The 26,989-nt window shown below is 52.5% G+C and overlaps 1 protein-coding gene across 1 annotated transcript; it reads right to left on the bottom strand.

Moving 5' to 3' along the window:
* Positions 1-8,777: 8,777 nt before the first annotated feature.
* On the bottom strand, positions 8,778-25,226 carry LOC144677765 (TBC1 domain family member 10B-like; the record flags this gene model as incomplete). Its single annotated transcript, XM_078537785.1, has 5 exons — positions 8,778-9,040; positions 10,324-10,430; positions 10,667-10,774; positions 12,290-12,389; positions 24,901-25,226. Coding segments are annotated over 5 exons (904 nt in total), but the record flags the coding sequence as incomplete, so codon positions are not given.
* Positions 25,227-26,989: the final 1,763 nt, after the last annotated feature.

Here is a 26,989-nt window from a genome sequence, read left to right on the forward strand (position 1 = left end):
CAGTGCAGCTGTAACCAGACTAATAATTAAGTATACTGTAATCAGATTGTAATAATTCAACAGTGCACTGTAACCAGACTAATAATTAAGTATATTGTAATCAGACTGTAATAATTCAACAGTGCACTGTAATCAGACTTCACTAAAACACACTGTAATCAGACCATAAAAGTCAAGCAGCGGACTATGAGCAGACTGTAACAAACAGCGCTGTAATCAGACTGTAATAATTAAACAGTGTACTGTATTCAGATGGTAATAATCAAATGGTGCACTGTAATCAGACTGCAATAAATACCGCACTGCAATCAAACTAATAATCAAACACCACACTGTAAGCAGAATGCAATAATCAAACAGCACACTGTAATCAGAGTGTAATAATCAAGTGGTGCACTGTAACCAGTGTAATAAACACTGCATTATCAGACTGTAATGTTCAAACAGTGCGCTGTACTCTCATGGCAAAAATAAAATGGCACACTATAATCAGACTGCAATAATCAAACAGTGCACTATAATCAGTCTGTATTAAACACAAAGCACTATAATCCAACTATAATAATCAAACAGTGCACTGTAATCAGCCTGTGTTAATCCAACCACACATTGTGCTCAAATTCTAATAATTAACCAGTGTACAGCAATCGGAGTGTAAGAATCAAGCAGCACAGAGTAATGAGGCTGTAATAATCAACAGTGCACTGAAACCATAATAAACACTCTGCACTGTAATCAGGCTGCAATAATCAAACTGTGCACTGTAATCAGACCATAATAATGTGTGCACTGTAATCAGCTGTATTGATCATAGTCTACTGTATTCAAACAGCAATAACCACACTGCACTGTAATTAGACTATACTAATCTAACAGTGCACTGTAGTCAGGCTGCAATAATCAAATAGCGCACTATAATCAGACTATAATAAACAAAGCATGCTCTGTAATCAGACTGCAATAGTAAAACTGCACTATAATCTGACTGTAATAATCTAACAGTGCACTGTAATCATACTGAGATATTCAAACAGTGCATTGCAATCAGACTTTAATAATCAAACAGCACACCATTTAGACAGTAATTGTCACATTGCACTGTGATCATACTGTAATAAGCAAACAGTGTGCGCTCTGGAATCAGACTAAAATAATCAAACAGTGCATTATAATTGGACAAACAAAAGTGCACTATTCAGACTGTAATAATCACAGTATACTGCTTAATCAGGCTGTAACAAAGTGCATTGTAATCAGACTGTAATAAGCAAACAATGCACTGTAATTAGACTGCAATAATCAAAAAGCACATTGTAATTAGGCCATAATAATCAGAGTGCACTGTGACCAGCTGTAGTAAACGGTGCACTGTTATCAGACTGTAATAATCCACTCATGCACTGTAATCAGACTATACTAATCAAACTGCACTGTATTCAGAGTGTAATAATTGCACGGCACTATAATCAGTCTGCAATAATCAAACAGTGCACTGTGATCAGGCAGTAATAATCAGTGTGCACTGTAAACAAGTTAACAATTGCAATTCACTGTAATCAGACTGTAACAATCACACTGCACTATAATGAGCAAACAGTGCATTGCGATCTGACCACCATAATCCTAATGCACTGCAATTAAGACTGTAATAATCAAACAATGCACCAAAATCAGTCTATAATAATCTAGCATGCTCTGTAATCAGACTGTTATAACCAAGTAGTGCGCTATAATTAGACTGTAACAATCAGTGCACTATAGTCAGAGGGTAATAAACACACTGCAGTCTAATCAAACTATAATAATCAAAGCACACTGTGGAGAGACAGTAGTAAATGAACTGATTCTAGTAGTCACACAGCACTGTAATCGGAATGTAATAATCAAACAGTGCTTCATATTCAGGCTGCATCAAAAAGTGCACTGTAATCAAACTGTAATAATTAACCAGCCGTGCACTTTAATCATAGTGCAATAACCAGAGCACTGTAATCAGACTGAAATAATCAAAAAGCAAGCTGTATTCAGCTTGTAATAGTCACGCTGCAGTGTAATCGGACTGTAGTAACCAACCAGTGGTGTTTGATTATTACAGTACGATTAAATAGCACACTTTATTCTCACTGGAATAGTCACACTGCACTGTGATCAGACTGTATTAAAACGGTGCACATTAATCAGACTGTAATAATCACACTGCACTGTAATCAGACTGTAATAATCACACTGCACTGTAATCAGACTGTAATAATCACACTGCACTGTAATCAGACTGTAATAATCACACTGCACTGTAATCAGACTGTAATAATCACTGCACTGTAATCAGACTGTAATAATCACTGCACTGTAATCAGACTGTAATAATCACACTGCACTGTAATCAGACTGTAATAATCACACTGCACTGTAATCAGACTGTAATAATCACACTGCACTGTAATCAGACTGTAATAATCAGCAAACCGTGATCAGATTGAAAGAAAAACTTGCATTTATACAGCACCTTGCATGACCTCAGGGTGTCCCAGGGAGCTTCACAGGCAATGAAGTATTTCTGAAGTGGAGCCACTGTTGGGAGCGTTGGGGATGTGGCGGCTAATTTGCGCACAGCAATCTCCCACAAACAGCAACGACCAGGCGATCCGGTTTTCGTAACGTTGTTTGAGGTATAAACATTGGCCAGGAAACCGGGGATGACACCCTTGCTCCCCTGACATGGGCATGGGATCTTTCACCTCCATCTGAACTGGGTAGCAGTGCCGCACTGGTGCATCCACCTTGATCTTTGTGCCAGTGGGGCGCAAGCCTGGAACCTTGTGACTCAGAGGTGAGACTACCAACGGAGCCATGGCTGATACCAATATTACACTATTACGGATTACTATAACAATCAAGGAGTACACTGCAATCAGACTGTAATAATGAGTGCACTCTAATCACTGTAATCAAAAATTGCACTGTAATCAGATTGTAATCAATGCACTGTAATCTGATCGTAAAAATCAGATTGCACTGTAATCAGATTGTAATCAATGCACTGTAATCTGATCGTAAAAATCAGATTGCACTGTAATCAGATTGTAATCAATGCACTGTAATCTTATCGTAAAAATCAGATTGCACTGTAATCAGATTGTAATCAGTGCACTGTAATCTGGTTTAAAAAATCAGATTGCACTGTAGTCAGATTGTAATCAGTGCACTGTGATCTGATTGTAAAAATCAGATTGCACTGTAATCAGATTGTAATCAGTGCACTATAATCTGATCGTAAAAATCAGATTGCACTGTAATCAGACTGTAATCAGTGCACTGTAATCTGATCGTAAAAATCAGATTGCACTGTAATCAGACTGTAATCAGTGCACTGTAATCTGATTTTAAAAATCAGATTGCACTGTAATCAAACTGTTAATAACCAACCAGTGCATGTAATAATCAAACAGCGTATAGTAATAATTAAACTGTTATAACCAAATGGTACACGGTAATCAGACCGTAATAATCAAAGAATGCAGCACAGACTGTAATAATCCAACAGGCTGCAATAATCAGACTGTAATAATCACATCACACATAAAATCATCAAACAGCGCGCTGCAATCAAACTGTAATCATCAAAGTGCACTGTAATCAAATTGTAATTAAAAAAAGCGCACTGTGATCAGGCCATAATAATCAAACAGTGCCCTTTGGTTGTAAGAATAGTAAAACAGAATATAATTTAAAATGTGCGAGACGTGCAAATGTTGACGTTCAGAGGTTAGAAAGTTAGCAACGCAGGTACCGCGAGAAATCAGGAAGGGAAATGGCGTGTTGACCTTTATTGCAAGGGGATCGGAGTGGAAGAATGAAGAAGTCTTGCTACAATTGCACAGGGCTCAGTGTTGGCGTTGTGACTGAGTTGGTTAAAACGCCGGTTGAATGTATATGCAGTCCCGCGCTCAAATCTTAAGAGGTGTCTTTATCCGTTTAGGGGGCGAGGGCCGGTTAGCTCAGACGGTCAGGGCGCGGTGCTAATAACGCCAAGCTCGCCGGTTCGATCCCCATCCTGATCAAAGTCTGGAACATGGTCGACTCGCGACGCAGCTCTCCCCCGTCAGGAGTGGCGGCTATCGTCAGGGAGCCGCTGCTCAGGAATCCGCCCCTCCGTCCCTTTCGGTGGCTGGCGGAGAGGAGGGCTGTGGCTGCCGGGGTGACCAGGATCGGGGAGGTGCTGGGTGGCGGAGAGGAGGGCTGTGGCTGCCGGGGTGACCAGGATCGGGGAGGTGCTGGGTAGGGGGAGGAGTGGGCTGGATGATCCCACAGGAGTTGGCGCGTTCGTGGGCGTCCAGCTCGCGGCCGATGCCATTCGAGATCTCAGGACATTCGTGCTCGAACCCGAAGTCATACTGGGCACCGAGGTGGCCCAAGTACGCGGTGGTCTTCCTGCTGAACGTTCCCCTGTTCGGACAGAATTCCACATTGGCCCCGACCCCTCCCTCGGGAGCCGGTGCCCCGTAACCTGAGCCGCCTCAGGGAAATGCCCTCTCTGTGCCCTTTAGCACGGCACGGAGGGGTTTCCTGTAAGGGCTGCTGCTGCACACCATTCACTTCCTCACCCTCGTCCGCCGCCCGGACACGCCCTGGCTGCCTTGTTGCCGTCCGGCGGCAGAGGTCCCCTCCTCTACGGAGGTGTCCTCCCGCTTTCCCTCGGGGACCTGGGGTGGAGGGTGTTGCACGCGGCGGTTCCCCTACGATCATCGAGTGTGTCGGTTCACGGACTCTTGTGGAGTCCGTGGACCACGTTTACATCGGGTGTGATAGGCTGCGCTGCCTTTTCACTTATTTAAAAAACCTTTTATTAATGTTTCGTTTGCACTTCAGCCCCACGCTCCTGATCTACGGACGCCCGGTGCGGAGGGTGGGCCGGGAGGGAGGAGGACCTCCTCGTGAACCTGCTCCTGGGCCTGGCCAAGTTGGCCATTAACAGGCCCAGGCAGCGGGCAATCGAGGGGGGAGTCCCACCCGACTGTCTGCCCCTCTTCCGCGGCTACCATAAGACCATAAGACATAGGAGCAGAAATTAGGCCAATTAGCCCATCGAGTCTGCTCCGCCATTCAATCATGGCTGATCAGTTTCTCAACCCCATTCTCTCGCCTTCTCCCCCGTAACTTTTGATCCCCTTACCCATCAAGAACATATCTACCTCGGTCTTAAATACACTCAATGACCTGGCCTCCCACAGCCTTCTGTGGCAATGAATTCCATAGATTCACCACTCTCTGGCTAAAGAAGTTTCTCCTCATCTCTGTTCTAAAAGGTCTTCCCTTTACTCTGAGTCTGTGCCCTCGGGTCCTAGTCTCTCCTACTAATGGAAACATCTTCCCCGCGTCCCACTCTATCCAGGCTTTTCAGTATTCTGTAAGTTTCAATCAGATCCCCCCCCTCATCCTTCTAAACTCCATCGAGCATAGACCCAGAGGCCTCAAACGTTCACGGCCGGTTGTCCCTGGAGAGGGAGCACGTGGTGTCTGCCGGCACCCTCGAGGCCTTCCACGCCCGGTGGGCACCAGGGGGGCTTTATCGACCCCTCTTAATCACATTTTGGTTTGATGTTTATAAGTTTCCTTTAAATTTTGCCTTTGGTTTTGCAGTGACCCGAACTTAGGGGCTGCGTTTAATTTATCCCTCGTTTTGTTAATTTAGTTTAATTGTTTGACTCCAAACAGAGAGTTACAATCGGACAGGGTTGCGGTGAGAGCACACCGGGAATTCTGTACTGTTTGGTCTCCATATTTAAGGAAGGATATCCTTGCGTTGGGAGGAGGTGCAGGGAAGGTTCACTCGATCGGCCCCTGGGACGAGGGGAGCGTCCTGTGAGTAAATTGGGTCTGCGTTCTCCGGAGTTTCGAAGAATGAGCGGCGATCTCATTGAAACCTACCCCGATTCTGACGGGGTTTGACAGGGTGGTCACAGAGGTTGTTTTCTCCCCACCACCACCCACCGGCTGGGGAATCGAGGGTTTGTGGGGGTGGGGGGTTGCAGTCTCAGGGTAAGGGGTCGGCCATTTTGGAGCCAGACGAGGAGAAATGTCTTCATTCGGAGGGTTGGGAATCTTTGGAATTCTCTACCCCCCCCAAAAGCCGTGGACGCTCTGTCGTTGGGTAGATTTAAGGCCGGGACGGACAGATTTCTGGTCTCGGGGCGGTGAAGGGATACGGGGAGCGGGCGGGAAAGTGGACGTCCATGATGGTATTGAATGGGGGAGCTGGCTCCAGGGGCTGAATGATCGACTCCTGCTCCTACTTCTTGTGCTGAGTGCACTGTAATCAGACTGCAATAGTCGAAACAGTGCACTGTAATAAACACCGTGCACATTAATCAGACTGTAATAAACACCGTGCACATTAATCAGACTGTAATAATGCAATGGTGCACTGCAATCAGACTGTAATTATCAAAACAGGCATATTTTGATCAGGCTGTAATAAACAGCACCCTGGAATCAGACTGTATTAACCAATAAATGCACTGTAATCAGGCTGCAATAATCAAATACACTATATTTATACTGTAATAATCAAACACCCCTGTAGTCAGAATGTAATAATCAAAGAACTCCCTCCCTAACAGCCCACATCCCATGAACGAATAAAAGGTGGACTGTATTACTGCCTGATTACAATGCTTGCTTGTATTACAATCTGATTAATCAGACAGCTTACTGCAATCAGACCATAATAATCAAACGGTACACTGCAGTCAGACTGTGATAATCAAACAGTGCAGCATAATCAGACTGCAATAATCAGATAGTGTACTGCAATCTGACGGCAATAAGAACACTGCACTGTAGTCAGACTATAATAATATTACAGCTCTAAGTAATGGGACTGTAATTATCAATGCGTGCTATAATCAGACTGTAATTATCAATGCGCGCTATAATCAGACTGTAATTATCAACGCGCGCTATAATCAGACTGTAATTATCAACGCGCGCTATAATCAGACTGTAATTATCAATGCGCGCTATAATCAGACTAATTATCAACGCGCACTATAATCAGACTGTAATTATCAATGCGCGCTATAATCAGACTGTAATTATCAATGCGCGCTATAATCAGACTAATTATCAACGCGCGCTATAATCAGACTGTAATTATCAATGCGCGCTATAATCAGACTGTAATTATCAACGCGCGCTATAATCAGACTAATTATCAACGCGCGCTATAATCAGACTAATTATCAATGCGCGCTATAATCAGACTGTAATTATCAATGCGCGCTATAATCAGACTAATTATCAACGCGCGCTATAATCAGACTGTAATTATCAATGCGCGCTATAATCAGACTGTAATTATCAACGCGCGCTATAATCAGACTAATTATCAACGCGCGCTATAATCAGACTAATTATCAACGCGCGCTATAATCAGACTGTAATTATCAACGCGCGCTATAATCAGACTGTAATTATCAACGCGCGCTATAATCAGACTAATTATCAACGCGCACCTTAATCAGACTGTAATTATCAACGCGCGCTATAATCAGACTGTAATTATCAACGTGCACCTTAATCAGACTGTAATTATCAACGCGCGCTTTAATCAGACTGTAATTATCAATGCGCACTATAATCAGAGTGTAATTATCAATGCGTGCTATAATCAGTCTGTAATTATCAATGCGCACTATAATCAGACTGTAATTATCAATGCGCACTATAATCAGACTAATTATCAATGCGCGCTTTAAACAGAATGTAATTATCAATGTGCGCTATAATCAGACTGTAATTATTAATGCACGCTATAATCAGACTGTAATTATCAATGTGCGCTATAATCAGACTGTAATTATCAATGCGCACTATAATTAGACTGTAATTATCAATGCGTGCTATAATCAGACTAATTATCAATGCGCGTTATAATCAGACTGTTAATTATCAATGCGCGTTATAATCAGACTGTAATTATCAACGCGCACTATAATCAAACTGTAATTATCAACGCGCACTATAATCAAACTGTAATTATCAACGCGCACTATAATCAGACTGTAATTATCAATGCGCGCTATAATCAGACTGTAATTATCAATGCGCGCTATAATCAGACTGTAATTATCAACGCGCGCTATAATCAGACTGTAATTATCAATGCGCGCTATAATCAGACTGTAATTATCAACGCGCGCTATAATCAGACTGTAATTATCAACGCGCACCTTAATCAGACTGTAATTATCAACGCGCGCTTTAATCAGACTGTAATTATCAATGCGCACTATAATCAGACTGTAATTATCAATGCACGCTATAATCAGTCTGTAATTATCAATGCGCACTATAATCAGACTGTAATTATCAATGCGCACTATAATCAGACTAATTATCAATGCGCGCTTTAAACAGAATGTAATTATCAATGTGCACTATAATCAGACTGTAATTATTAATGCGCGCTATAATCAGACTAATTATCAATGCGCGTTATAATCAGACTGTTAATTATCAATGCGCGTTATAATCAGACTGTTAATTATCAATGCGCGTTATAATCAGACTGTTAATTATCAACGCGCACTATAATCAGACTGTAATTATCAACGCGCACTATAATCAGACCGTAATTATCAACGCGCACTATAATCAGACTGTAATTATCAACGCGCACTATAATCAGACTGTAATTATCATTGCGCACTATAATCAGACTGTAATTATCAATGCGCACTTTAATCAGACTGTAATTATCAAAATGTGCTCTGTACTCGGGCCGCAGTAATCGGAGTTCATTGCAATCAAACTGCAGCCATCCAAACGCACCATAATCAGGCTGTAATAATCAAAATTATTGATTATTACTGCAACTGCAACCAGGCTGTAATCACACCCGGGCAGTGTTGATGTCTCTCTCACCTCCGCTGGCATGTGCATGAGCAGTACGGCTGCGACAGGGGCTTGTGCCTGGCAATACCCCTCCTCGGGTCTGTAGATGGTGTAGGCCTTCAGGATGCGGTACAGATCCTGCTGCCTGGAAAGGGAAGACAGGGGAGACACAGTTACCTCCAGGTTCCGAGCGAGGAGGGGCGCTCTTTCAGGTTTAACCGAAGGGGGGCGTGGGGGTGGGGGGGGAGCACCGATTCCCGGCTGCCCAAGCACGCGACCCTGACGCAGGACCGCCAGGAATGGCGGAAGCAAAACCTTCGGGAGGACTGACCCTCCAACCCCCGCACCTCCACCCCTCTCCCCAATCCCCTCCCACCCCCTTCCCCCCACGCCCGCCCCTCCCCAACCCCCCTGCCCCTCCCCCTCCTCCCTTCCCTCCCCACCTCTCCCCCACCTTCAGCCCCTCCCCCTCCCCCCACAGGGATCCCAAGCTTCGCTGATCCAGGAATGGCTTGAACTGAGGTATCAGCAAACAGGACGACAGAGAACTGGGGCCCCTCCATACAACCAGGGTCTCAGCAATTCCTCCTTTATACATTCGCGGGACGTGGGCTGTCGCTGGCACCTTTATGGCCCGACACTAATTGCCCCCTTGAGAAGGTGGTGGGTGAGCCGCCTTCTTGAGCCGCTGCAGTCCCCGTGTGTGGTGTAGGTACACCCACGGCGCTGTTAGGGAGGGAGTTCCAGGATTTTGTCCCCTGTGTAGTGTAGGTACACCCACGGCGCTGTTAGGGAGGGAGTTCCAGGATTTTGTCCCCTGTGTGGTGTAGGTACACCCACGGCGCTGTTAGGGAGGGAGTTCCAGGATTTTGTCCCGTGTGGTGTAGGTACACCCCTGGCGCTGTTAGGGAGGGAGTTCCAGGATTTTGTCCCGTGTGGTGTAGGTACACCCATGGCGCTGTTAGGGAGGGAGTTCCGGGATTTTGTCCCAGCGACAGTGAAGGAACGGCCGATATATTTCCAAGTCGGGATGGGTGAGGGGCTCGGAGGGGAACTTCCAGGTGGTGGTGTTCCCCATGTGTCTGCTGCCCTCGTCCTTCTAGATGGTAGATGTTGTGGGTTTGGGCGGCGCTGTCGGAGGAGCCTTGGCGAGTTGCTGCAGTGCATCTTGTAGATGGTACACACACTGCTGCTACTGTGCGTCGGTGGTGGAGGGAGCGAATGTTTGTGGATGGGGTGCTGATCAAGCGGGGGCTGCTTTGTCCTGGACGGTGTCGAGCTTCTTGAGTGTTGTGGGAGCCGCACTCATCCAGGCAAGTGGAGAGAGTATTCCATCACACTCCAGACTGGTGCCTTGTCGATGGTGGACAGGCTTTGGGGGGAGTCAGGAGGTGAGTCACTCTCCGCAGGATTTTACAGAGTACATACCCGTGACCCCCTCGCAAGGCAAACATCTCGTGAAATGGAAACTGTCTGTGCAAGTCCTTCTCGATGATATCCAACCACTTTGGGTCTCCTTGTTGGCGGTCCAAATCCTATAGACGGGAAGACAAGAGGAGAGGTTAGGAGGGCGGGAGCAGGGGAGGGGTACGAGGTGAGCAAGCCGGGGGTGGGGAGAGGGAGAGATAGAGAGAGCGAGCGGGTGCGAGGAGGAGAGGGAAAAACGCACGGAGGGCAGGATAGAGAGAGAGAGAGAGAGAGACTGCGAGACTGGAAGGAGGGTGAGAGAGGGGATCAAACTCTGCTCACAGCCACGCCCCCACGTTCCTACCTCAAACTTGCCGGGGTTCTGGTCCATTAACTGCTTGCTGTGGGAAAGCTGCTGCCAAGCCCTGGCTCTCAACGAGGACGGGATCCCTTTCCGACAACGAAGCTTCACCTGCAGCAGAGAGAGAGAAAGGGGCACCAGTCACCAAGAGGGGAGGGAGGGTGGGAGAGACATGGGGGGGCGGGGGAAGAGAGATTTAGGAGGGAGGAGGGGGGTGAAGAGAGACTTGGGGAGTGGGAGAGAGAGAGAGAGAGAGAGACTTGGGGAGAGGGAGAGAGAGAGACTTGGGGAGAGGGAGAGAGAGAGACTTGGGGAGAGGGAGAGAGAGAGACTTGGGGAGAGGGAGAGAGAGAGACTTGGGGAGAGGGAGAGAGAGACTTGGGGAGAGGGAGAGAGAGAGACTTGGGGAGAGGGAGAGAGAGAGACTTGGGGAGAGGGAGAGAGAGAGACTTGGGGAGAGGGAGAGAGAGAGACTTGGGGAGAGGGAGAGAGAGAGACTTGGGGAGAGGGAGAGAGAGAGACTTGGGGAGAGGGAGAGAGAGAGACTTGGGGAGAGGGAGAGAGAGAGACTTGGGGAGAGGGAGAGAGAGAGACTTGGGGAGAGGGAGAGAGAGAGACTTGGGGAGAGGGAGAGAGAGAGACTTGGGGAGAGGGAGAGAGAGAGACTTGGGGAGAGGGAGAGAGAGAGACTTGGGGAGAGGGAGAGAGAGAGACTTGGGGAGAGGGAGAGAGAGAGACTTGGGGAGAGGGAGAGAGAGAGACTTGGGGAGAGGGAGAGAGAGAGACTTGGGGAGAGGGAGAGAGAGAGACTTGGGGAGAGGGAGAGAGAGAGACTTGGGGAGAGGGAGAGAGAGAGACTTGGGGAGAGGGAGAGAGAGAGACTTGGGGAGAGGGAGAGAGAGAGACTTGGGGAGAGGGAGAGAGAGAGACTTGGGGAGAGGGAGAGAGAGAGACTTGGGGAGAGGGAGAGAGAGAGACTTGGGGAGAGGGAGAGAGAGAGACTTGGGGAGAGGGAGAGAGAGACTTGGAGAGAGGGAGAGAGAGAGACTTGGGGAGAGGGAGAGAGAGAGAGACTTGGGGAGAGGGAGAGAGAGAGACTTGGGGAGAGGGAGAGAGAGAGACTTGGGGAGAGGGAGAGAGAGAGACTTGGGGAGAGGGAGAGAGAGAGACTTGGGGAGAGGGAGAGAGACTTGGGGAGAGGGAGAGAGAGAGACTTGGGGAGAGGGAGAGAGAGAGACTTGGGGAGAGGGAGAGAGAGAGACTTGGGGAGAGGGAGAGAGAGAGACTTGGGGAGAGGGAGAGAGAGAGACTTGGGGAGAGGGAGAGAGAGAGACTTGGGGAGAGGGAGAGAGAGAGACTTGGGGAGAGGGAGAGAGAGAGACTTGGGGAGAGGGAGAGAGAGAGACTTGGGGAGAGGGAGAGAGAGAGACTTGGGGAGAGGGAGAGAGAGAGACTTGGGGAGAGGGAGAGAGAGAGACTTGGGGAGAGGGAGAGAGAGAGACTTGGGGAGAGGGAGAGAGAGAGACTTGGGGAGAGGGAGAGAGAGAGAGACTTGGGGAGAGGGAGAGAGAGAGACTTGGGGAGAGAGAGAGAGTGACATGGGCAGAGGCAGGGGTGACTTCTCACCTTGTCAAAGCGCCGAACTACCCATTTGTCCCAACGGCTCAACATCTCCAACCACTTCAGTTCACGGTGCCGGGCAACATCCACCGGGATCCCACTCTCCCTGCAACATTCAAGGAGAAAGCTCAGGAGCCATCCACAACCTGTAACCCACAGTTCAGTACAGAGGGAGCTTTACTCTGTATCTAACCCCGTGCTGTCCCTGTCCTGGGAGTGTTTGATGGGGACAGTGTAGAGGGAGCTTTACTCTGTATCTAACCCCGTGCTGTCCCTGTCCTGGGAGTGTTTGATGGGGACGGTGTAGAGGGAGCTTTACCCTGTATCTAACCCCGTGCTGTACCTGTCCTGGGAGTGTTTGATGGGGACGGTGTAGAGGGAGCTTTACCCTGTATCTAACCCCGTGCTGTACCTGTCCTGGGAGTGTTTGATGGGGACGGTGTAGAGGGAGCTTTACCCTGTATCTAACCCCGTGCTGTACCTGTCCTGGGAGTGTTTGATGGGGGACGGTGTAGAGGGAGATTTGCTCTGATTGGTCAGAGAGTGGACAGTCCCTCAGGACCCTGCCGAGGGTCGCTACATCTCAGCCGGTGGCAGCCCTTCGGCCCCTCGAGCCCATTCTGTCCCTTCGATGCCAACACGGCCGATCTGCGAGCTAACTCCGTACACCTGCCTTCGCCCCTCGCCGCCTAACCGCTCTGGAGGAGTAAAATCCCCCCCCCCAGAGTGACAGATTTTGCATTAATTCACCCGACACCCGTCGCCGTTTGCGCGAGAGAGGACTAAAACCCCCCTGCACCTCCCGCCAGGCTTTCGTTTTTAGACTCTCCCCCCTCGTCTTGGACTCTCCAAGCAGCGGGAAGAGTCTCCCTGCCTCTCTGGAGCCCAACGGGGGGGCTAGAACATTGCCAAAACTGCCATCCAGCCTCCGCTGAATGGTCCGAATCCTCGGGAACTGGAGCAATCTGCAATTCCGAGCACAATAGGGAAAGGCCCAGTTCCCTCCCGGGAAACCTTGTGTTATTTTCAGTCTCTGAGGGGAGCGAAATGCTCTCTTGGCCCCGAGCGCCGTGGCTCTTACACATCTCTCATACTGGCCTCATTGTTTGCCTGACAATGGCGCCTATTCAGGGCTGGGGAACAGCCTCCCAGCTGCTGCCAGTGCCGGGCAGGCTGGAGGCCGGGATCGGAGGAGAGCGTGGGAGGCAGATGCAGGTCAGACCCACCCCCCCCACGCTCTCGGCATCCAGCCCGAGGCTGCGGAGGGAGGTGTCAGGTCGACAGGGCCAGATCCAGGAGTCCGCTGCTCACCCACTGCCCCCCTCCCCATGTCCGAAATCGCACCGGGTCCCGTTCACCCGTCACCCCCTGTGCTCGCTGACCCACACTGGCTCCCGGTCCAGCAACCCCTCCATTTTCAAATTCACACCCTCGTTTTCAAATCCCTCCATGGCTCTCACTCCCCCCTCCCTATCTCTGTAACCTCCTCCAGCCCCCACACCCCTCCCTATCTCTGTAACCTCCTCCAGCCCCCTACACCCCTCCCTATCTCTGTAACCTCCTCCAGCCCCCTACACCCCTCCCTATCTCTGTAACCTCCTCCAGCCCCTACAACCCTCCCTATCTCTGTAACCTCCTCCAGACCCTACACCCCTCCCTATCTCTGTAACCTCCACCAGCCCCTACACCCCTCCCTATCTCTGTAACCTCCTCCAGCCCCTACAACCCTCCCTATCTCTGTAACCTCCTCCAGCCCCTACAACCCTCCCTATCTCTGTAACCTCCTCCAGACCCTACACCCCTCCCTATCTCTGTAACCTCCACCAGCCCCTACACCCCTCCCTATCTCTGTAACCTCCTCCAGACCCTACACCCCTCCCTATCTCTGTAACCTCCACCAGACCCTACACCCCTCCCTATCTCTGTAACCTCCTCCAGACCCTACACCCCTCCCTTTCTCTGTAACCTCCTCCAGCCCCTACAACCCTCCCTATCTCTGTAACCTCCTCCAGACCCTACACCCCTCCCTATCTCTGTAACCTCCTCCAGACCCTACACCAATCCCTATCTCTGTAACCTCCTCCAGCCCCTACACCCCTCCCTATCTCTGTAACCTCCTCCAGCCCCTACACCAATCCCTATCTCTGTAACCTCCTCCAGCCCTCCGAGATCTCTGCGCTCCTCCAATTCCAGCCTCTCGAGCATCCCGATTCCCATCGCTCCGCCATTGGCGGCCGTGCCTTCAGCTGCCTTGGTGGGGACCCTAAGCTCTGGAATTCGCTCCCTAAACCTCTCCGTCTCTCTCTCTCGTCCTTTAAAGCGCTCCTCAAAAGTAACCTCTTTGACATCGCTTTTGGTCGCCTGTCCTTAACATCTCATGTGGCTTGGTGGATTGTTCAATAATCCCTCCTGTTACATTAAAGGGGCTGTATGAAGACAAGTGGGAAGGGCAATTGATGGAGGGTCTTGTGTTAAGCAAGTGCGCTTGAACCTGGACAGTTCCTTCTCTCAGTCATGCCTCACATTGGCATGCCAACAACAATTCACTTGTCCAATTCACGCCGGTCTAAGCAGGTAGGGGCACAGACATTGCCATGTCCCACCACCTGCCCTTCCACACGGCTCCGTGTGCCAAGGCTCCACACCTCCTTTTCAGGCCTCATCGCCAGCCATCGAACCGTCCCCATAGACCACCCCTCGAACCCACTCCTCCACTGACAGGACTGCCTGACAGCCCACCTGTCAACACTCCCACTGCAGGCCGCAGAACTAGACATGCATCCTCCAGCGTACACACACACACACGCTCACGCGCACAGACACACGCACACATACACACGCTCACACACACCCAGACACACGCACACGCGCACCCAGACACACGTACCCAGACACACGCACACGCGTACCCACACACGTACCCACACGCGTACCCACACGCGTACCCAGACACAGGCACACGCGTACCCAGACACAGGCACACGCGTACCCAGACACAGGCACACGCGTACCCAGACACAGGCACACGCGTACCCAGACACACGCACACGCGTACCCAGACACACGCACACGCGTACCCAGACACACGCACACGCGTACCCAGACACACGCACACGCGTACCCAGACACACGCACACGCGTACCCAGACACACGCACACGCGTACCCAGACACACGCACACATGCACACAACCCTGGCATGTCGAGCTGCACATCAGGAAACAAGGGCAGAAGGAGGCCATTCAGCCCTTCGGGTCTGCTGTGCCATTCAACACAATCCTGGCTGATCAGAGGCTCCAACTCCATTATCCTGCCTGCTCGACAGATCCTTCAGTTACCTGATCGAACAAATGTCAATCAGTGCTTCGGGGGTTTTTTTTTGAGAATAACAGATACCCGGGAGTGAGTTACAGACTGGAATCTAATCGAGGGTTTCAGGGTGGTTTATATATAGAATAACAGATACCCGGGAGTGAGTTACAGACTGGAATCTAATCGAGGGGTTCGGGGGGGTTTATATACAGAATAACAGATACCCGGGAGTGAGTTACAGACTGGAATCTAATCGAGGGGTTCGGGGTGGTTTATATATAGAATAACAGATACCCGGGAGTGAGTTACAGACTGGAATCTAATCGAGGGGTTCGGGGGGTGGTTTATATATCGAATAACAGATACCCGGGAGTGAGTTACAGACTGGAATCTGATCGAGGGGTTCCCTGTGGTTTATATATAGAATAACACATACCCGGGAGTGAGTTACAGACTGGAATCTAATCGAGGGGTTCGGGGTGGTTTATATATAGAATAACAGTTACCCGGGAGTGAGTTACAGACTGGAATCTAATGGAGGGGTTCGGGGTGGTTTATATACAGAATAACAGATACCCGGGAGTGAGTTACAGACTGGAATCTAATCGAGGGGTTCAGGTGGTTTATATATAGAATAACAGATACCCGGGAGTGAGTTACAGACTGGAATCTAATCGAGGGGTTCGGGGTGGTATATATATATAGAATAATCGATACCCGGGAGTGAGTTACAGACTGGAATCTAATCGAGGGGTTCGGGGTGGTTTATATATAGAATAACAGATACCCGGGAGAGAGTTACAGACTGGAATCTGATCGAGGGGTTCCCTGTGGTTTATATATAGAATAACAGATACCCAGGAGTGAGTTACAGACTGGAATCGAATCGAGGGGTTCGGGGTGGTTTATATACAGAATAACAGATACCCAAAAGTGAGTTACAGTCTGCAATCTAATCGTGGGGTTCGGGGGGGGGGGTTTATATAAAAAATAACAGATACCCGGGAGTGAGTTACAGACTGGAATCTAATCGAGGGGTTCGGGGTGGTTTATATACAGAATAACAGATACCCGGGAGTGAGTTACAGTCTGGAATCTAATCGTGGGGTTCGGGGTAGTTTATATATAGAATAACAGATACCCGGGAGTGAGTTACAGACTGGAATCTAATCGAGGGGTTCCCTGTGGATTATATACAGAATAACAGATATTCGGCAGTGAGTTACAGACTGGAATCTAATCGAGGGGTTTGGGGGGGTTTATATATAGAATAACAGATACCCGGGAGTGAGTTACAGACTGGAATCTAATCGAGGGGTTCGGGGGGGGTTTATATTTCAAATAACAGATACCCGGGAGTGAGTTACAGACTGGAGTCTAATCGAGGGGTTCCCTGTGGATTATATACAGAATAACAGATACACGGGAATGAGTTACAGACTGGAATCTAATCGAGGGGTTCCCTGTGGATTATATACAGAATAACAGATACACGGGAGTGAGTTACAGACTGGAATCTAATCGAGGGGTTCGGGGTGGTTTATGTACAGAATAACAGATACCCGGGAGTGAGTTACAGACTGGAATCTAATCGAGGGGTTCATGGGGGTTTATATACAGAATAACAGTTACACGGGAGTGAGTTACAGACTGGAATCTAATCGAGGGGTTCGGGGTGGTTTATGTACAGAATAGCAGATACACGGGAGTGAGTTACAGACTGGAATCTAATCGAGGGGTTCATGGGGGTTTATATACAGAATAACAGATACACGGGAGTGAGTTACAGACTGGAATCTAATCGAGGGGTTCGGGGTGGTTTATGTACAGAATAACAGATACACGGGAGTGAGTTACAGACTGGAATCTGATCGAGGGGTTCCCTGTGGATTATATACAGAATAACAGATATTCGGCAGTGAGTTACAGACTGGAATCTAATCGAGGGGTTTGGGGGGGTTTATATATAGAATAACAGATACCCGGGAGTGAGTTACAGACTGGAATCTAATCGAGGGGTTCGGGGGGGGGTTTATATTTCAAATAACAGATACCCGGGAGTGAGTTACAGACTGGAGTCTAATCGAGGGGTTCCCTGTGGATTATCTACAGAATAACAGATACACGGGAATGAGTTACAGACTGGAATCTAATCGAGGGGTTCCCTGTGGATTATATACAGAATAACAGATACACGGGAGTGAGTTACAGACTGGAATCTAATCGAGGGGTTCGGGGTGGTTTATATACAGAATAACAGATACACGGGAGTGAGTTACAGACTGGAATCTAATCGAGGGGTTCATGGGGGTTTATATACAGAATAACAGATACACGGGAGTGAGTTACAGACTGGAATCTAATCGAGGGGTTCCCGGTGGATTATATATAGAATAACAGGATCACGGTAGTGAGTTACAGACTGGAATCTAATCGAGGGGTTCGGGGTGGTTTATATATAGAATAACAGATACCCGGGAGTCAGTTACAGACTGGAATCTAATCGAGGGGTTCGGGGGGGTTTATATATAGAATAACAGATACCCGGGAGTCAGTTACAGACTGGAATCTAATCGAGGGGTTCGGGGGGGTTTATATACAGAATAACAGATACCCGGGAGTGAATTACAGACTGGAATCTAATCGAGAGGTTCGGGGGGGTTTATATACAGAATAACAGATACCCGGGAGTCAGTTACAGACTGGAATCTAATTGAGGGGTTCGGGGGGGTTTATATACAGAATAACAGATACCAGGGAGTGAGTTACAGACTGGAATCTAATCGAGGGGTTCGGGGTGGTTTATATATAGAATAACAGATACCCGGGAGTGAGTTACAGACCGGAATCTGATCGAGGGGTGCCCGGTGGTTTATACACAGAATAACAGATACCCGGCAGTGAGTAACAGACTGGAATCTGATCGAGGGGTTTAGCGGGGTTTATATATAGAATAACAGATACCCGGGAGTGAGTTACAGACTGGAATCTAATCGAGGGGTTCGGGGGGGTTTATATTTCGAATAACAGATACCCGGGAGTGAGTTACAGACTGGAATCTAATCGAGGGGTTCGGGGTGTTTATATATAGAATAACAGATACCCGGGAGTGAGTTACAGACTGGAATCTAATCGAGGGGTTCGGGGGGGTTTATATACAGAATAACAGATACCCGGGAGTGAGTTACAGACTGGAATCTAATCGAGAGGTTCGGGGGGGTTTATATACAGAATAACAGATACCCGGGAGTCAGTTACAGACTGGAATCTAATTGAGGGGCTCAGGGGGGTTTATATACAGAATAACAGATACCAGGGAGTGAGTTACAGACTGGAATCTAATCGAGGGGTTCAGGGGGGTTTATATATAGAATAACAGATACCCGGGAGTGAGTTACAGATTGGAATCTAATCGAGGGGTTCGGGGTGGTTTATATATAGAATAACAGATACCCGGGAGTGAGTTACAGACTGGAATCTAATCGAGGGGTTCGGGGTGGTTTATATATAGAATAACAGATACCCGGGAGTGAGTTACAGACCGGAATCTGATCGAGGGGTGCCCGGTGGTTTATACACAGAATAACAGATACTCGGCAGTGAGTTACAGACTGGAATCTGATCGAGGGGTTCCCGGTGGTTTATACACAGAATAACAGATACCCGGCAGTGAGTAACAGACGGAATCTGATCGAGGGGTTTAGCGGGGTTTATATATAGAATAACAGATACCCGGGAGTGAATTACAGACTGGAATCTAATCGAGGGGTTCGGGGGGGTTTATATTTCGAATAACAGATACCCGGGAGTGAGTTACAGACTGGAATCTAATCGAGAGGTTCCCTGTGGATTATATATAGAATAACAGATACCCGGGAGTGAGTTACAGACTGGAATCTGATCGAGGGGTTTGGGTGGGGTTTATATATAGAATAACAGTTACCCGGGAGTGAGTTACAGACTGGAATCTAATCGAGGGGTTCGGGGGGGTTTATATATAGAATAACAGATACTCGGCAGTGAGTTACAGGCTGGAATCTGATCGAGGGGTTCCCGGTGGTTTATACACAGAATAACAGATACTCGGCAGTGAGTTACAGGCTGGAATCTGATCAAGGGGTTCCCGGTGGATTATATACAGAATAACAGATACTCGGCAGTGAGTTACAGGCTGGAATCTGATCGAGGGGTTCGGGGTGGTTTATACACGGAATAACAGATACTCGGCAGTGAGTTACAGGCTGGAATCTGATCGAGGGGTTCGGGGTGGTTTATACACAGAATAACAGATACTCAGCAGTGAGTTACAGGCTGGAATCTGATCGAGGGGTTCGGGGTGGTTTATACACGGAATAACAGATACTCGGCAGTGAGTTACAGGCTGGAATCTGATCGAGGGGTTCGGGGTGGTTTATACACGGAATAACAGATACTCGGCAGTGAGTTACAGGCTGGAATCTGATCAAGGGGTTCCCGGTGGATTATATACAGAATAACAGATACTCGGCAGTGAGTTACAGGCTGGAATCTGATCTATCTTGCCCTGCCACTTTGTCTCAGTCAATAGCTTTTGTCATTAACGCTGAGGAGTTGCACAGCAGATTGCACAACTGGGCTGAGATGAGCCAGTCTCAATCTGCACCGCTGCCTCTGTACGCTGCTGCCTGGCACCCTCAGGCCCGCACGGTGCCCCGACACCCCGCTGTCAGCACTGCTCCCCACCCTAGCCTGAATAATACCACAGAGGAGCAGAGAGGCACGGGAGGAGAGTGCCTCTGTGCCCGAGTGCGATGCTACACACACACACACACACACACACACCCACCCCGCAACACACACAACACACACATAACCTCAGTTCGACCTCATATCCAGCCCTGTGCACCCTCCCTCCCTCCCTCTATTGCAAGCATATGCCTCAGCTAGACCACACTTGGGAGGATGCGGCAATCGTGCTCTCTGCCTCCCCTGTTTCAACCACACTGCTCACAGTTCTGCTGCCTGGTTGAGAAGCAGAGACCGCTGGAAAACACAAATAGACGAACGCACGAGCACTGGCCAACGAGGAGCGGGACTAGGCCGCTCGGCCCCTCGGGCCTGCTTCCCCCATTCGATAAGATCGGGGGCTGATCTGATTGTGGCCTTGGCTCCGCTTTCCTGTCTGTCCCCCACCGCCGTCACCCTCGACGATCGGAAACGCGCCTCGCTCGGCCTTGAGTGTGTCCAACAGCCCCGGCCCCCACTGCTCTCTGTGGGCTGGGGGGGGGGGGGGAGAGAGAATCCCACAGACTGACCACCCTCTGAGAGAGGACATTCCTCCTCCTCTCCGTCTTCAACCCCTCATTCTGAAACTGTGCCCCCCTCCCTCCTCCTCGTTCTAGATTCCACCCCCCCCCCCACACACGAGGGGGGAAACAACCACCCCTGTCGAGCCCCCTACACCCCCCCCTCCAAATCTTATCTGTCTCGATAAGATCGCCTCTCGTTCTTCTCAACTCCAATGGGGGGGGACAGGGCCCAACCTGCTCAACCTCTCCTCACAAGACAAACCCCGCCCCCCCCACCTTCGTCCCAGGAATCAGTCCGAAGGTGTCGGCGGACAGTACGGACAATTTGTACCCGTCAGGGCAGAGGGAGCAGTCAGTCTGTGTTTCGGGGTTGAGGGGGGTCTTTTTTTGGAGAAAGATGACGTGATGGAGTTTCACACGATGAAGGTGTTGCGACAGGGGGGGTCGATGTCGAAAAGGTGTTGCCGGTGGTTGGGTGGGTGGGGGAGGGGTGAGACCAGAATTCGGGGACTGTAAAATTGAGAGAGTCACAAATAGAAGCCTCGAACGTGCTCCCACGGGTTGTGGGATTCTGAGGGTGCGGAGGGGGATCTGGGGTGTCCTGGTGCATGAATCACACAAAATAGTTGGGTGTGCAGATGCAGCGAGTGATCGGGGAAGGCGAGAGGGACGTTGTCCTTCACTGCGAGGGGGGGATGGAGTGAGGAAAAGTGGGGAAGTCTCGCTCCGACTGTCCAGGGCGTCGGTGAGACCCGCTCCTGCGGCACTGCGGACAGTTTCGGTCTCCTGACTTAAGGAGGGACAGACTCGCACTGGAGGCCGTTCAGAGAAGGTTCACTCGGACCGATTCCTGGGACGAAGGGAGAGGGTGTTTGTCTTGTGAGGAGAGGTTGAGCAGGTTGGGCCCTGTCCCCCATTGGAGTTTAGAAGAATGAGAGGCGATCTTATCGAGACAGATAAGATTCGGAGGGGGGGATAGGGGGCTCGACAGGGGTGGATGCTGGGAGGATGTTTCCCCCCCTCGTGGTGGGGGGGACTCTAGAATGAGGAGGGGGGCGGGTGGGCACAGTTTCAGAATGAGAGGTTGAAGACGGAGAGGAGGAGGAATTTCTTCTCCCAGAAGGTGGTCAGTCTGTGGGATTCTCTCCCCCACCCCCGCAGAGAGCAGTGGAGAGCAGTTGGATACACTCAGGACCGAGTGAGGCAGGTTTCTGATCGACGAGGGGAGTCGAGGGTTATAAGGGGGTGGGGGATGGACAGGAAAGTGGAGTCAAGGCCACAACCAGGTCAGCCGTGATCTTATCGGATGGGGGGAAAGTAGGCCAACTCCCAGTTCGGATGGTCTCCATTGGCTGCTCAACGTCAGGACAGTCTCTCTCCCCCCGACCACCCGGAACTCCGCGCTCTCTCTCTCTCCCGTCTCTCTCCCCCCGACAACCCCGAACTCCGCGCTCTCTCTCTCTCTCTCCCCAACACAACCCGGAACTCCGCGCTCTCTCTCTCTCTCCCGTCTCTCCCCCCACCAACACAACCCCGAACTCCGCTCTCTCTCTCTCCCGTCTCTCCCCCCCCAACACAACCCCGAACTCCGCTCTCTCTCTCTCCCGTCTCTCCCCCCCCCAACACAACCCCAAACTCCGCGCTCTCTCTCTCTCCCGTCTCTCCCCCCCCCAACACAACCCCGAACTCCGCTCTCTCTCTCTCCCGTCTCTCCCCCCCCCAACACAACCCCGAACTCCGCTCTCTCTCTCTCCCGTCTCTCCCCCCCACAACACAACCCCGAACTCCGCTCTCTCTCTCTCCCGTCTCTCCCCCCCCAACACAACCCCGAACTCCGCTCTCTCTCTCTCCCGTCTCTCCCCCCCCCAACACAACCCCGAACTCCGCTCTCTCTCTCTCCCGTCTCTCCCCCCCCCAACACAACCCCGAACTCCGCTCTCTCTCTCTCCCGTCTCTCCCCCCCCCAACACAACCCCGAACTCCGCTCTCTCTCTCTCCCGTCTCTCCCCCCGCCAACACAACCCCGAACTCCGCTCTCTCTCTCTCCCGTCTCTCTCCCCCCCAACACAACCCTGAACTCCGCGCTCTCTCTCTCTCTCGTCTCTCCCGCCCCCCAACACAACCCCGAACTCCGCTCTCTCTCTCTCCCGTCTCTCCCCCCCCCAACACAACCCCAAACTCCGCTCTCTCTCTCTCCCGTCTCTCCCCCCCCCAACACAACCCCGAACTCCGCTCTCTCTCTCTCCCGTCTCTCCCCCCCCAACACAACCCCGAACTCCGCTCTCTCTCTGTCCCGGCTCTCTCCCCCCCACCAACACAATCCCGAACTCCGCTCTCTCTCTCCCGTCCCTCCCCCGCCAACACCACCCCGAACTCCGCGCTCTCTCTCTCCCGTCTCTCTCCCGCTCAACACAACCCCGAACTCCGCTCTCTCTCTCTCTCCCGTCTCTCTCCCCCCCAACACAACCCCGAACTCCGCTCTCTCTCTCTCCCGTCTCTCTCCCCCCCAACACAACCCCGAACTCCGCTCTCTCTCTCTCCAGTCTCTCTCCCCCCAACACAACCCCGAACTCCGCGCTCTCTCTCTCCCGTCTCTCTCCTCCCCAACACAACCCCGAACTCCGCGCTCTCTCTCTCCCGTCTCTCTCCCCCCGACACAACCCCAAACTCCGCTCTCTCTCTCTCTCCCGTCTCTCTCCCCCCCAACACAACCCCGAACTCCGCTCTCTCTCTCTCCCGTCCCTCCCCCCCCAACACCACCCCGAACTCCGCGCTCTCTCTCTCCCATCTCTCTCCCGCTCAACACAACCCCGAACTCCGCTCTCTCTCTCTCTCCCGTCTCCCTCCCCTCCAACACAACCCCGAACTCCGCTCTCTCTCTCTCTCCCGTCTCTCTCCCCTCCAACACAACCTCGAACTCCGCTCTCTCTCTCTCTCCCGTCTCTCTCCCCTCCAACACAACCTCGAACTCCGCTCTCTCTCTCTCCCGTCTCTCTCCCCTCCAACACAACCCCGAACTCCGCTCTCTCTCTCTCCCGTCTCTCTCCCCCCAACACAACCCCGCACTCCGCGCTCTCTCTCTCCCGTCTCTCTCCCGCCCAACACAACCCCGAACTCTGCTCTCTCTCTCTCCCGTCTCTCTCCCCCCCAACACAACCCCGAACTCCGCTCTCTCTCTCTCCTGTCTCTCTCCCGCCCAACACAACCGTGAACTCCACGCTCTCTCCCTCCCCCCAACACAACCTCGAACTCCGCGCTCTCTCTCTCCCCCCAACACAACCCCGAACTCCGCGCTCTCTCTCTCCCGCCCAACACAACCCCGAACTCCGCTCTCTCTCCCCCAACACAACCCCGAACTCCGCGCTCTCTCTCTCCCGTCTCTCTCTCCCCCCAACACAACCTCGAACTCCGCGCTCTCTCTCCCGTCTCTCTCCCCCCCAACACAACCCCGAACTCCGCTCTCTCTCCCCCCACAACACAACCCCGAACTCTGCTCTCTCTCTCTCCCGTCTCTCTCCCCCCCAACACAACCCCGAACTCCGCTCTCTCTCTCTCTCCCGTCTCTCTCTCCCCCCAACACAACCCCGAACTCCGCGCTCTCTCTCTCTCTCCCCAACCCCAAACTCCACTCTCTCTCTCTCCCGTCTCTCTCCCCCCAACACAACCCCGAACTCCGCGCTCTCTCTCTCCCGTCTCTCTCCCCCCCAACACAACCCCGAACTCCGCTCTCTCTCTCCCCCCCAACACAACCCCGAACTCCGCGCTCTCTCTCTCCTGTCTCTCTCCCCCCAACACAACCTCGAACTCCGCGCTCTCTCTCCCGTCTCTCTCCCCCCAACACAACCCCGAACTCCGCGCTCTTTCTCCCGTCTCTATCCCCCAACACAACCTCGAACTCCGCGCTCTCTCTCTCCCATCTCTCTCCCCCATAACACAATCCCGAACTCCGCTCTCTCTCTCTCTCGCAAACCACACCCCCCCTCCCTCCCCCACCCCCACCCCCAGGGGTCATACTCACTGCCCGCCGCAGAACTGCGTCCCTCCCAGGAAGCCGTATTTGTCGGTGCGCCGTGACGAGGCGGTGCTGCCGTTGAGCTCCGAGTCCGATCCTAGCGAGCTGCCGTCCTCCTGCAGCAGGGACTCGGCCGTGCCATACATGGAGACCGAGTCCACCTGGCCGTAGAGGGAGGCCGTGTCGGCCAGCGAGACCGCGTCAGGGGTCGGCTCGCCGCCGGGGCCGCGGGGCGAGGCGGGCGGCCGGGCCCGCTCGGCCGGCGGGCTCCGAGGCCGGCCGGCGGCGGGGGGCGCGGCTGGGGGCCGGTCAGCCAGCACGACGGCCGGAGGCTCGCCGGTGGGGGCCGGTCCGGGCCGGTCAGCCAGAGGCTCGCCGGCGGGGGCCGGTCCGGGCCGGTCAGCCGGCACCACGGCCGGAGGGCGCTCGGCGGGCGTGGCCAGAAGCTGGCTGGCCGGCACCCCCGGGCACTGGTCAGCGGGCGCCCCGAGGCACGGGTCAGCGGGCGCCCCGAGGCACGGGTCTGCTGGCGTCCAGTCTCCCAGGGCAGCTGGTTGCCTCTGGGCCATGGCGGCAGGGGATGGGGGGGTGGGGGTGGGAGGGGGGGGAAGAGAGGGCGTCACTCTGACCAGAGAGGGTCACTCTCTCTCTCTCTCCCTCTGGCCGCACAAAGGGTCACTCTGGCTGGAGAGGCTCACTCGCCCTCCCTCCCTGGCCAGGGATGGTCACTCTCTCTCCCCTTTCTTCTGGCCGGACATAGGGTCCCTCTGGCTGGAGATGGACCCTCACTCTCTCTCTCACCCAACCCCGGCCGGGCAGACGGTCACTCTCCCTTCTCTCTCTGGCAGGACGGAGGGTCAGTCCGGCCGGAGCGACGGTCGCAGTCGCTCCCTCTGAGCAAAGAGATGCTCACTCTCCCGCCCTCTGGCCAGAGAGATGGTCACTCTCCCTTCCCTCTGGCCAGAGAGATGGTCACCCTGGCTCCCGGTGGCTGGGCGCAGGGCCACTCTGGCCGGGGAGATGGTCACTCTCCCTCCCCCGCTCCCTCCGGTTGGACACAGGGTCACTCGGGCCAGGGGGGGGACGGTCACTCCCCCCTCCCTCTGGCTGCACGCAGGGTCACCCTGGCTCCCTCAGGCCGGGGAAGGATGGTCACTCTCCTGTCACTCTGTCCGTGGAGGGATGGTCACTCTCCTGTCACTCTGTCCAGGCGGAGGGATGGTCACTCTGGCCGGGGAGGGATGGTCACTCTGGCCGGGGAGGGATGGTCACTCTCCTGTCACTCTGGCCGGGGAGGGATGGTCACTCTCCTGTCACTCTGGCCGGGGAGGGATGGTCACTCTCCTGTCACTCTGGCCGGGGAGGGATGGTCACTCTCCTGTCACTCTGGCCAGGGAGGGATGGTCACTCTCCTGTCACTCTGGCCGGGGAGGGATGGTCACTCTCCTGTCACTCTGGCCAGGGAGGGATGGTCACTCTCCTGTCACTCTGGCCAGGGAGGGATGGTCACTCTCCTGTCACTCTGGCCAGGGAGGGATGGTCACTCCCCCTCCCTCTGGCTGGACACAGGGTCACTCTGGCCGGGGAGGGATGGTCACTCCCCCTCCTCCTCCTCCCTGTGGCCGGACTTGGCCTCTCAGCCCCTCCCGCGGTCTCAGTGGCCGGACTGGGCCTCTCCGTCCCTCTCTCGCCGGCCGGACAGCGGTCCCGACACTGACCGGTCCCGACACTGACCGCTCCCTCTCCCTCCTGCTTAACGGCCGCTCCCGTCTCGCGGCGCAGGCCCGGCTCACCCGCCCTGCGCGCTCGCGCCCGCGCAACGCACGTCCGGCTGCGTCCGCGCGCCCGCCGGCCAGGGAGGGCTGACGTCACGGCGCCGAGGCACGATCCCTCTCCCTCATTGGCTGGGGAGTGGAGAGTGAACAACGTGACGTCACCCCGCCTCTCATCCGGACCGCTTCCATCCTGGGGAAGGTGAGAAGGGGGCGGGGCCTACCCGCGCGCCCATCCTGACATCGCGCGCGCGCACACGCGCCAGCCCCGGCTGGACCACGCCCACCGGCGATTCCAACCCCCCCCTCACCACCCTCCTTCC

Source organism: Cetorhinus maximus, unplaced genomic scaffold (assembly GCF_964194155.1).
Source record: "Cetorhinus maximus unplaced genomic scaffold, sCetMax3.hap1.1 HAP1_SCAFFOLD_3001, whole genome shotgun sequence".
NCBI classification, from domain to species: domain Eukaryota; kingdom Metazoa; phylum Chordata; class Chondrichthyes; order Lamniformes; family Cetorhinidae; genus Cetorhinus; species Cetorhinus maximus.